General features: G+C 39.7%; 1 protein-coding gene across 1 annotated transcript; it reads right to left on the reverse strand.

Moving 5' to 3' along the window:
• Positions 1–286: 286 nt before the first annotated feature.
• On the reverse strand, positions 287–5,101 carry slc10a1 (solute carrier family 10 member 1). Its single transcript, XM_066677828.1, has 4 exons — positions 4,731–5,101; positions 3,071–3,272; positions 2,201–2,379; positions 287–533 (listed from the first exon to the last, which is right to left on the reverse strand). Exons 1-4 carry the CDS (start codon positions 5,093–5,095, stop codon positions 287–289), a joined length of 993 nt encoding a protein of 330 aa, XP_066533925.1. The 5' UTR covers positions 5,096–5,101.
• Between the last annotated feature and the right edge of the window lie 6,620 nt (positions 5,102–11,721).

Genomic DNA, 11,721 nt, shown 5'->3' on the forward strand with positions numbered 1-11,721 from the left:
GACACTTCCTTTCCCAAACTCCTCTACTCTATTGCTCTACTGTTTACTTGCATGCAAACCATATTTAATAGACATGTAGTGTCAGTGTAACGGACTTCTACCTATGTTGACAAATTAGGGGTGAAGACTAAGTAAAACAAATAATTTATTTGTAAGTTATTCATTTTCAGCATGATGTGTTCACAAGCATTTTGTATTTACATCTTGATCTGATGTAGAAAACCTATAGCAAGACACTTTTAAAAGCTTTGAGTCTTTGGCTGCTATGTTTGTGTCCTTATGGATGTCACAAATTTGACTGAAGGTCCTGGAGGCCCTGGTGATACACCACTTTTTCTTTTGAGGAGGTCAGTCTCTCGTGGCATCTGAAGAGGATGATAAAAAACAGTGCCTCTGAGACCTGGAAGATGATGTAGACGAAGGGGAAGAGGTAGAACGGCCCAATGAGCTCAGGTGGGAAGGCCACCTTCAGGATGGTGGAGCACAGCTGGAGGTTCTGGCAGCCCGTCTCCATGGCAACTGTCCTCCTAGAACTGGGGGTTAAATAAGATAAGTGCTTATCATCTGAATATTGACACTGTGTTATTAAGCACCATATGTTGAATGGTCCTAAATGTACATGTACAGTGTGTGTAGTGTGTAGAGCTGAAGCACCATTAGTAGGACCATAAATGCTTGCTCTGTTATACACAATATGTATAAATGTGTGTCAACACCACACATCCAGTTGTTGCAGTGACATAATTTTTAAAAGTGTTTTGGCATGGGCACCATATTGGGGACAGATTGGATGGTTTCAGAGTGCGGCGCTAATGTAAACAAATGGGAAAGCCAGATGAATTTATCTCATACACAGCTTTTTCCTCGCACTTAAAACAACCAGAAGCAGATAAGCCCTCTGCCTCATTGCCTCGAGGGCATAAAGGATCCCACAATGAAGCATAATAATAAGAAAAAGACAGTTAAAAATCTGTTAGCCACATGGAAAACTGTTAGCACGTTCACTTCTTATTGCGTTTAACTGATCTTCTGCTTGAATATAAGTGTTTTATTCATACACAGATCATATACAAGCTTCAGTAATCGTCTTTTTTCACTCGTGTTGTTTTAGCGAATAAGGGACTACAGACAAATGCCTAATTACTGTCTGTATTATTACTTTTATTATTACTTTTACTGGATCTGTGATGTGCACTATGTAGGGTGTATGGCGCTGCTTTGGTACACGGCCCTAAGCTCCGACTGACTGACACACACACACAAAACTAGGGTGACCAGACGTCCTCTTTTACCCGGACATGTCCTCTTTTTTAGACTTAAAAAATGTCCGGGCGGAATTTCACAAACGTCCGGGATTTTGTTTTTCTAGAGCTTACATAGAACTTCGAGAAGTTTCGTTCACAAACTAGTCCCGATTGGTTCGCTTGAGTGAGAAGGGGGCGTGGTGAAGTAGCCTAAAATCTTCTGATTGGACGGTCTGACTGTAGAACTACTGTTATTGGTCGTAACCTTCTCTGTAAACATTTAATTGGTCAGTCTGCACGTCAGTAGTCGCCAACACAAAAACTATTATAATAAAATAATAAAATCACTTTTTTTAAATGTATATTCATATTTTATAATCTTAGAAAAAAAGCGTAATGAACTCTGCCGATTTAGAGCAGCTGAACATGAGCAGCCTTTGTACAACTGAAAAAACGTCCCTTTGTACAACTGACTTCACGAGAGAAAGTTGGATACGCTGGTTGATATAGAGCTTAAATATAGTCTCTATGGAGAGTCTGCTGCCTTTGCCAGGAAAAGATATTTGACTGACACACAAACAGACCAATCACAGGTCTGCTATCTTTGCATGACGTGTAGAATGATTCACGCGGGACCAGTAGCAGAGCCTGTACAAAACAATACACAAGTGCGTATACACGGATGTACAGAGAGCCATTTATAATACAACTGTCAGGATGACAATATTGGATATGTATGTCAGCATATCATTTTATCTCCAGGAAAATAATCGTTTAAGATACTCTCAGTCACAGACCTAGGTTTAAATGTAACATTTTTCCTGGAGATAAAATTATACATAAAATTGGAGCATACGCTTCCAGTATTTTCATTTATTAACTGTAGGAAATTTGTACATATATATATCAACAAAATGTTCAATGGTAATTAGACACATGGTAAATGCTTCACTTACGGTCCATTGAGTTTAAAGAAGATAGACAGGACGTATCCCAGTATGTATCCAATCAGTGGCATCAGTGCGGCTGTGATCATGAGAGGAGGTGTGGTCACAGTCAGGATGGTCCTGCCCAGTGTGATACTGGCCAGAATACCAACCGCTGTAAAAGCCAACAGCAGTACACTCATCCCAACCTGAAACGACAGAAAATGCACTGAAGCAACTTGACTCCCCTTCTTTCTGTTCCTCTTTTAGTTTTTTCTACTCCATAAGTCCTGCTTCGTGTGAGAGACACGTTTGTTTGTGTAGGCACCATATAAAAAATGATGTTAAATAAGGATGGGGCAGCACGGTAGTGCAACAGATTGTGTCACTACCACATATCTTCAGGGATCAGGATTGTGGGTTCGAAACCGCAGCTAATGTCTCTGTCTGTAAGGAGTTCACACTGTGTCTGTAGGGGACTTCTCCTGGTAGGTGGATTGCCCAAGGAAAATAGGTGTGTCTGGGTGAGTGTGTGATGCCCTGTGATGGACAGGTGCCCCGTCATGGCTGTGTTTCTGTCTTGTGCCCAATGATTCAGTGTAGGCTTCCCCACTGCCACACTGAACAGGATGAAGTGGTTATAGAAGATGAAGTAATGAATGAATTAATGCATGAATAAATGAAGGATGCAAATGATAACATAGACATGGATATGTAACAAAGAAAAACTATTTTTAAAAAGTTACTGTATATTGATTGGCTACTGTCCTTGGCGCTTTCACCATTTATTTATTTATTTTTGTTTTCACAGTCTGACAGGGACTGTGTATGAGTGTGAATGTAAGTTTATTATGTGTGTGTTTCTGTTTAAATTGCAGGAGGAACTGTGCTGATGGCCACCTTGGTGATGATCTTGGCGTACTGTGGGGTTCTGTGGTTGATGAAGATGCCAATGGCGCAGGGCAGCAGGGTTAGGATGAGGCTGACTGTGATGCCGGTGAAAGGGACAGCTGTCTCCAGGCCGAAGCCTCGGCAGTAAACATACAGCAGCAGGGGCATCATACCCAGTGCCAGGACTGTAGAGCAGGTGGTCATCACGATACTGAGACAGAGGGAGATCCCACACAAACATGTGATCACACAGAGTCTCACTCACTAGGTTTTCTGTAACCATTCAAACAGCTCCAATACGGGGTTGGGTGGAGTATTTATATATGTTTCCTTTATAATGCATTATACATGTATTTATAACTATTTGGGTGCAATGACACAGGATTATGCCAGGAATTGTAATAAGATATTATTTAATGAATTATTCATTCATTCATTATCTGTAACCCTTATCCAGTTCAGGGTCGCGGTGGGTCCGGAGCCTACCCGGAATCATTAGGCGCAAGACAGGAATACACCCTGGAGGGGGCGCCAGTCCTTCACAGGGCGACACACTCAAACCACTTTTTAGGTATAAATCAGGTTTGTGTAATTCAACACGTCACACCATACTAATAAATCAGCTCACACTGTGAGACCTTGTGTGCTTATCATATTAACCTCATAAATGTCTTAAGGACATATGTTCAGCAAGACATCTCCAGGAGCTGCGAATGGTGGCTATCCTTAAGACACACCTGTTCTTTTGGAAAGTGGGTATCTATTAAATAGGGTGAACGACCTGATGGTTAAAAGTGTAATATTTGTGATATATATCGGTATATCAGCTTATTTTTATTATTATCAATTTCTCTATCAATTATCAGTTACCTAGCGGTCATTCAACTTACAATCTGTCTAACTGTTCATCAATGAAGTGTCATTAACTGATGTTTACATAAAAAACGCTGAGACTTTGTAGACAGATGTACTATCTGTTATCTGATTTATGTCTCGTTTACACCTAGTTGACACTCAATTATTTAGAAGGTACAAAACTCAGAAGGTACATTGGCCCTTCTGAGGTGAGTTGACTGACGGTAATTTGTCTTACTGAGTTTCCTGTGGTATATTTTGACTAGAAGGCAGGATGCTTTCTGTATATAGTTTTATACACACAGGCAGGTGATAAATTTAAGGAAGATCTAATGTAGTACTTTTAGTAAGGCATTAAACAATCAACACACTAGTTTATAGCCCCTGGAATAGGTTCAGTAACTCTAAATTTATTAAAGATATATTATTTTAGTGTTGCAGTGGTGCAGAGCCCTAACACCAGTCCCAATTGATTAACTGGGTTGAATAGTAGTGACTGCAGCTGTCATAGCATTTAATTAACTTTTTTTTTCTCAAAACATTCAGTAGCCATGTGTATGTCACCCTGTATAAAACCACTCTGATCAGGACAGAGGTGGTTCTTCACAAGATAAAACTGATCACATATAGCACCCTTGAGGGATGACTCAACCCCAGGACCCTGTAGCTGTGTGACAGCGACGCACCATGACTCCTCCACATACTGATTCTGTTACACTAATCTCAGTTTCTCGGTTTCCTTGGGTCATGATTTTTTTTTATGTATCTATAGTTTTCATTTATTGTATTTTTTTTTTTATATTCAGAAATGTACCTGAGATTCATGTCTCCCTTGAAAGCGAGGGCCAGGATGTTGGAGAGGTTTCCCCCTGGACAGCAGCCACATACCAGCACTGCCACAGCCTCCATGGAGCCCAGCTGAAACAGCTTGGCCAGGGAGAATGCCGTGAGGGGCATAATGCCATACTGAGCCACCACAGCAATGGCTACACCTTTAGGTTTCCAGATGTGGGCCTTTATCTTTGAGATCTCCATGGTGCAGCCCAGGGAAACCATGGTGATAAAGAGGGCAACTATAGTGGTCAGGCTGATGGCTTTATCTACAAGATCAGGCACATCTGAAGAATCTGCAGAGGCATTCATGAAGGTAAAGTTGCTTTGGTTAAGGGCAGCCTCCATTATAGGTCTGTTCTGGAGGTTTATTTTCACTGTAAAAAAAACAGAGAAGAAGAATAGGCTTATTGAATAATTGATGTCATCATAGTCACTCACTCACTCGTGTTAAGCAGGTTAAAAAGTCTCCACACAAGCACATGATTAGCACTGTGGTAGATTTTGGCATTATTAAGAATGGGGGTTAGTAACACTGTATCTTTGATAAATTATGCAATGAATAACATAATATTCATGTTGCTCTGGTTTCTTGACACTTTGATATTTAAAATTATTTTAATTAATGTTTTTAGGTTTGAAATAATGAAGAGAATCCTTTATAGACTTTATCATTTTCTTTCTGCCAGTGAAACTAATGTGCACAGCAAATTCACCAGTGTTACATCAACACTATTAGTGTTAAATTAACACTGAGAGCGTTGACACGTTTACATTTTTACACTAATGGTGTTGATTTAACACTGGTGAATTTGCTGTGTGTCTTTTGAGTTTTCATGTGTTATCTAAATAATGACAAGAGTGGTAAATCTGAGCAAACAAGTTTTCTTTAGGGAACATGAATGTGCACATCCCTCTGTCTACTCCTCCATAAACAGAACATACATCGTAGTTTAAAATCTTATCACAAACCAATCGTAAACAAATGCCACCTGGTGCCATATTCACAAGCAGTTAATGTAACAGCTTTGGCTCCCTTTCCTATCACCAGCTCTGTAAACTATTTGCTGTAAACCACTCACACTCACTTCAGAATTATCTTAAACATTTAATTACGCTGAATTAAAGTGTCTGTGTGTATTCCCCTTGAGCTGAAACATAACACACAACATCAAGCAATATTTAAAAGATTTCATCCATTAAGGTGTTCCCAAACTTTAGACAGACAGTGTACTAGCACTCAAGAAAGATACATACATCTTCTTATCCGCTTCCATTTCTGGTTCACGGTGACTCAAGAAAGATCTCCAGGTCAAAACAAAACCCTTGAATGATTTCATATAATGCTATTTTCTCAACACTTTTTTCTCAGATTCCTAAAAGGTAACACACTATTACGATGATTAATTCTCATAAACACGACATGACAAAATCGGCCACCAGCTCCCTGTAGAATGAAATAACCTTAATATACAGTTAAATGTAAAGTCAAGTTTTAAAACCTACCTGTGAGGCTTTAGAGCGTGCAAGTGTGTGGTGCAGGGGGCAGCCGAGGCCTATTGGTTAGAGAAGTGCGCTTGGGAATGGAACATCACAACTGGTAGGAAGTTTGGGTGCAGGGGAGTGAAGGAGCAGTGCTGTCTAGCCTCCACGGCTGAGGTGCCATTGATCAAAGCACCCAACCCTAAGAGCTTCCCCCTGGCACCATGGGTGTCTTGCTTGCTGCTCCAGGTGTGTGTTCACTGCCTGTAGTGCACTATTGTGTGTGTGTGTGTGTGTGTTTCCACTGCCACAGAGGTGCCATAACAGGGTTCGATGCGGAAGAAACATTTCATTGTACATTGTACAATGACAAATTGCAAATTTGCACATATGCATTTGCACATTTGGTGCTGGGTGGAAAAAGCTGATGTGAAAAAGGTTTCTTTCTTTATCTGTATCTTCCTCTCTTATCTCTTACTGTGTTCATGTGTTACATGAGGGTTGTGGTTTTAAAGCAGTGCACTGACTTTTTACCAACTCTGTCCGCAGATCAGATTCTGAATCATATTAATACGATATGTCAGCATTGTTTTCTGCTTCGTTTTCTGCAGCATGTGATCTGTTGTGATGGATAATAATTTCCTTGACATTAAAAAACATATAATATTTAAATGATTGTCTGTGGTAACTGACCACATGCTACACATGCAGCATGTAGAGGTGAAGTTCAAAAATGCAGGACTTATATAGTTTTTTGTCTGTTAGATGAGATAGTATTGCAACCTCTATATGAATATGCTAAGGAATTCTCAGTTTAGTAACACTTTACAGAAGGTCATCATACATGTGGCTGCTGAGTCTCTAATAAAAACAGTCATAAGCCTAAATAAACATCAATGAAGGCTTATTCCAGCAAGTGTCTGTACTGTGTTAAAACTGACTAAGACACCTCTGTGGCCACTGATGTTTGTTGGAAGAATTATATATTAAAAAAAAGTTGTTTTTTTTAGGTTTATGTTGGTTATCTTGAAGCTTATGAAGGATAAATGTAGTTAAATTTTACTGCTTATTCTGTACCATTGTGCACAAAATTTGGGCCCAAGTTCCCATCAGTCCTCACAGTACCTCTGATTCTCTAGAGCCAACTAAAATCTTTCATCTCCCAGTAACCACATCCTACTCAGCACAGAGCAGTGAGTTTCACAACAGCAGCTGAGCTGAATAACACTTCATAACAAACATCTCCATGCAGAAGTCTGACTCACATGCTTTGATGTGTATAGAGCTAGTATTGTTTGCTAGCATGGCTAATCAGCTATGCTGGAGAGCAGCTAGCAGCAAAACAGACATTTGCATTTTACATCCAAGTGCATTTTCAGAAACAGTTTCACTGCAGTGAAAATCCCAGACTCTGCGAATTTAGAGAAATGAAATGCAAATAACATTTCTTTATGCTCTGTGTCATGACAGGAACTTATCTGACGTGTTTTTAATGCACTCGGGGGAGTGGGAAAGGTCAGCGACTTGGTGTAAAAGGTCTGTTTCATTTTACAGTAGATTTTCTGAGATATGTGAAGTTATATTACAGTAGAGCACTGAGAGTACCAGTTGTTAGCATTACCCTTTAACCCTAAATGTCCCATAACTAACTGCTGCTAAATCATAACCTCCAATTATTCCATTCTGCCACAATATTTTAAAACTGCATTTGCAGAGAATACTATCTTGATTTCCATTCAATGGGGCAAGGTTTTGTTCCAACAGATATGAATGAAAGTTGCAGAATAATGCATAATAATGTGTAAATATTGAGCATTAAAGGACTATTCTGTGTACATGTTATCTCCTTCTTTCATATTTGTATACAGCTGACTAGCACAGAAAACCAGTCTCACGTGTATAATAGACTACTTTTATGAATGTATTTGCTAAGTATAGTTTTAGATCATTTTACTAAGTACAGGGAGAAGGAGTTGTAGAAATGATTGCCTCTGGTAATGGACTGTGTTGTGTAGATGCAGCAGAATCTTCTTTTAAGTGATTAAAGATTCCCCTTGTATCAAAAAGCATGCATTTCTACACACAACAGACTTTGTTTTACAGATATATTCAAATATATATATGTAAATTACCTTAAAATCCAATTTTAAAAAGTGTATTGATCTAAGTGCTGACAAATCAAACTGTGTAATTAGAAAGAAAGAGGCCTTAGTTACCTGTTGAGTAGAAGCCCTTTTCCCTGATGTGTCCGCTCAGATTAATTCAGAACAGAGCGCTATTTAAGCACATGCTCTGAAACCTGACTGACAATTATCAGAGTCGTAAATGTCTGTGGTGTTGAACTCTTGGAACTATGTCCTGGTCTTATCAACTGGGACATGAGGTTGTCTTTATTACCCCCCCCCCCCCCCCCCTTAAATAACAACTTCATTTAAATACAGTAGGACAGGGCGGTTTGTTATGGTGAGGAGAGCGGCACAACAGGAAGTGTTGCTGTCACACAACTCCATGGGCCTGGGGTTGTGGGTTCGAGCCCAGCTCTGTGAGGAGTTTGGTGTGTTCTCCCCGTGTCCAAAAACACACATTGGTAGGTGGATTGGTGACTCAAAAGTGTCCACAGATGTGAGTGTGTCACCCTGCGAAGGACTGGTGTGTGTTCCGGCCTTGCACCCTGTAGGTAGGGTCCGGAACCTCTGGGACCCAGAACTGTATAGGCGGTTGCAGACAATGAGTTTTTATAATTTTTTAAAATACCTTTTACATTTTTTCTTTTTTCACTTATACACCTTTGATTTTCAGCTTCCATGGATATATGGATTTATTTGACATCATTTTCAGTGTGTTATTTGTTATGTCATGTGTATAATACTTGTCTTATTTATTTTATATTCATTTTTATCTAAATGCCACCACATGGAAATACACGTAACACAATACTGTTTCTTTTAATTAATAATCTGTTATATTTACATTTGTGGAAAAAAAACTCTCTACAACAGGGCATCACTGAGAGTGTTTGTAGCTTTACTAATCAGAACGACAAGCTTAGAGATGCAGGCATCAATAACCGAACTCCCTACCATACACTGACCCTTACAGCTCAATATACAGCAGTCAGATCAGAGAGAGAATGATAGAGACCCCTCAGGGCGAGTGGGGGCAGGGAGCTGCAGGTTGTCTGTCTTTGTGTGTAGCACCAAGCTGTGCCACATACACACACACAAGCTGTTGTTTAGTGTTGTGACCTTTAACCTCTTCATCACTCTCCACCCAATCTCTCCCCTTCCCTCCAGTCTCAGTACTCATCATCAGGAGATAATCCCTTCACTGTGGCTTTGATCTTACTTTACATTTGAATTCAGAAGATTTGAATTAATTTTATTTATATTGTCTACATTATGCTGTGTTTACACTCGTTAATTAAGAAGCCCAATTCCATCATGGGTCAACGTATAGCACTGTGTTTTTCTCTTTGCCATGGATGCTGTTCAGAACCTACTGATCTCTCTTTCTCTCTCTCTCTCACTATTTCTCTCTCTCTCTTTCTCTCTCTCTCTCTCTCTCTCACTATTTCTCTCTCTCTCTCTCTCACTCTCTCTCTCTCTCTATCTCTCTCTATCTCTCTCTCTCTTTCTCTCTCTCTCTCTCTCTCTCTCTCTCTCTCTCTCTGTGTGTGTGTGTATAGCAGAAAATGGAGGGTGAGTGTGGAGCCGGTGGCTTTTGGACACCCATGATGCACCTGTGTACTCTCTCTTTTATTTATGTGTTTCTGATGTGATTCCTGTTGCATGGTGATATATGTGTCTGGGTTCAGTTGGTTTTATGTGTTTTCTCTCATTTTCTGCTGTTGACACTCATTGTTTTATGCTCCCAGCATAATTTGGATTTTATTTTGCTGCCACAGTGTTACTGTTCTCAGTGTCTCTTTTTTTGGGGGGGTCTCATAACATTCTTTTCTATTGTTTTACAGACGTTTTGATGTGTGTTTATTAATCTATGCATTCTCCTCTTAATCTCTAATGACTTACAATGATTTTATGACTGTTTTACTTATTCTCTGTTTAGAATCATTGAGAGTTACAACTGCTTGTGGGAATGGTGCTATGTACATAAAAACATACTTGGGATATTTTGCTAAACTGTACTTTTAAAAGCCATAAAGGTTTAGTCTTGGTTGGCCTTTCCTCACCAGAGGTTAGGACATTCACCTCCATACTGTATTAGGTAGAGGTCAGTACAGTTTGTAGTCAGACAATAGTATAGACCTTAACCAGAGGTCAGTATAGGCCTATATTGGACAAGTATATCAGAGGTCACTGCAGAGGCCTGTACTGGGCTTTTATTTTTTTTGCCAGAGGTTGGTATAGGCATTGACCAGAGGTCAATGAAGTGCATGGACCTATTCTGAGCAGAGAGTGGTAAATAAAAACACTACATTTTAGCTTCTCATCAAAGCAAACTTCATTATTTTAGCTGTCCACTTTTGCTCATTTTGCAGAAGAAAATTATAAGGTTACAGACCTCAGACAGTGTGTGACATAACTAACATGCTGACCAGAGGCCTGATGCTGGTGAAGAGTGTTTGTCTAAACTCCATATATCCTCTGATCTTGTGGCCAAGCGGATGTGGTGCTACGCTTGTTTTTACCAATGAACTGATCCCCCTGCTCATATAATCCACTGTGTAAGCTCCTTATCTGCTGCACTATTTTGTTGGAGGAGGGAAAATACACTATTTGTTTTTATGTTAGGACGACTGACTACCAGCTGGTACACACTGGAAACCTGTAAAGCATCACTAAGAATGAGAGATACTGGCAGTACAGAGCAGTATTTTATTCACAATGGAGAAAAACGTCCCTTCTTTTCACGCATTGCCCTGGATTTCATCCAGGTCCACTGCAGTGTGCTTCACACACAGCTATGTCCTTCATGTATCTTATGCAGATGGCTATAATAAGAAGTCAGGCCTGTAATTTGCTGACCAGAGGATGTTATTTCTTGGTGGCAATGCATATTGCATCATCATCAAATCTGTACTGAAAAACCATATATTCTTTCACACCAGAAAAGCAGTTGTTTGTCAAAGCAATGGCAATGTTGGAATGATTTCTTTTCTTTTGTAAATATTCATGATTTTAAATTAACAAATAAATATTGATAGCAAATTTAAAGACATACTATTAACATACAATCTAAGCATTTCAATCATCCATTCATTGTCTGTAAGCTCTTACCCAGTTCAGGGGTGTGGTGGGTCCGGAGCCTACCCAGACTCATTGGGCGCATAGCAGGAACACACCCTGGAGAGGGCGCCAGTCCTTCACAGGGCAACACACACACACACACACACACACATCCACTTAAACATATCATAGTTAATCAATTTAAAGAACCAAAAATTCTGAATCATACAAACATATGCAAAAATGAGGAACAGATCTGATTTGTTGATTTTGCTCATGCTTCATTTGATGTTTATTCAATATATT

Source organism: Hoplias malabaricus, chromosome 7 (genome assembly GCF_029633855.1).
Source record: "Hoplias malabaricus isolate fHopMal1 chromosome 7, fHopMal1.hap1, whole genome shotgun sequence".
Classification (NCBI taxonomy): Eukaryota; Metazoa; Chordata; class Actinopteri; order Characiformes; family Erythrinidae; genus Hoplias; species Hoplias malabaricus.

Bases quoted from the DNA above. Each gene is read 5' to 3' on its own strand.
- slc10a1 (XM_066677828.1), bottom strand. From the start codon at position 5,095: ATGGAGGCTGCCCTTAACCAAAGCAACTTTACCTTCATGAATGCCTCT. The intron at 3,273-4,730 runs GTACATTTCTGA...CCTCTGTCTCAG, and splicing joins AAGGGAGACATGAATCTCAG to TATCGTGATGACCACCTGCT. The intron at 2,380-3,070 runs GTGGCCATCAGC...CTGTCGTTTCAG, and splicing joins ACGCCAAGATCATCACCAAG to GTTGGGATGAGTGTACTGCT.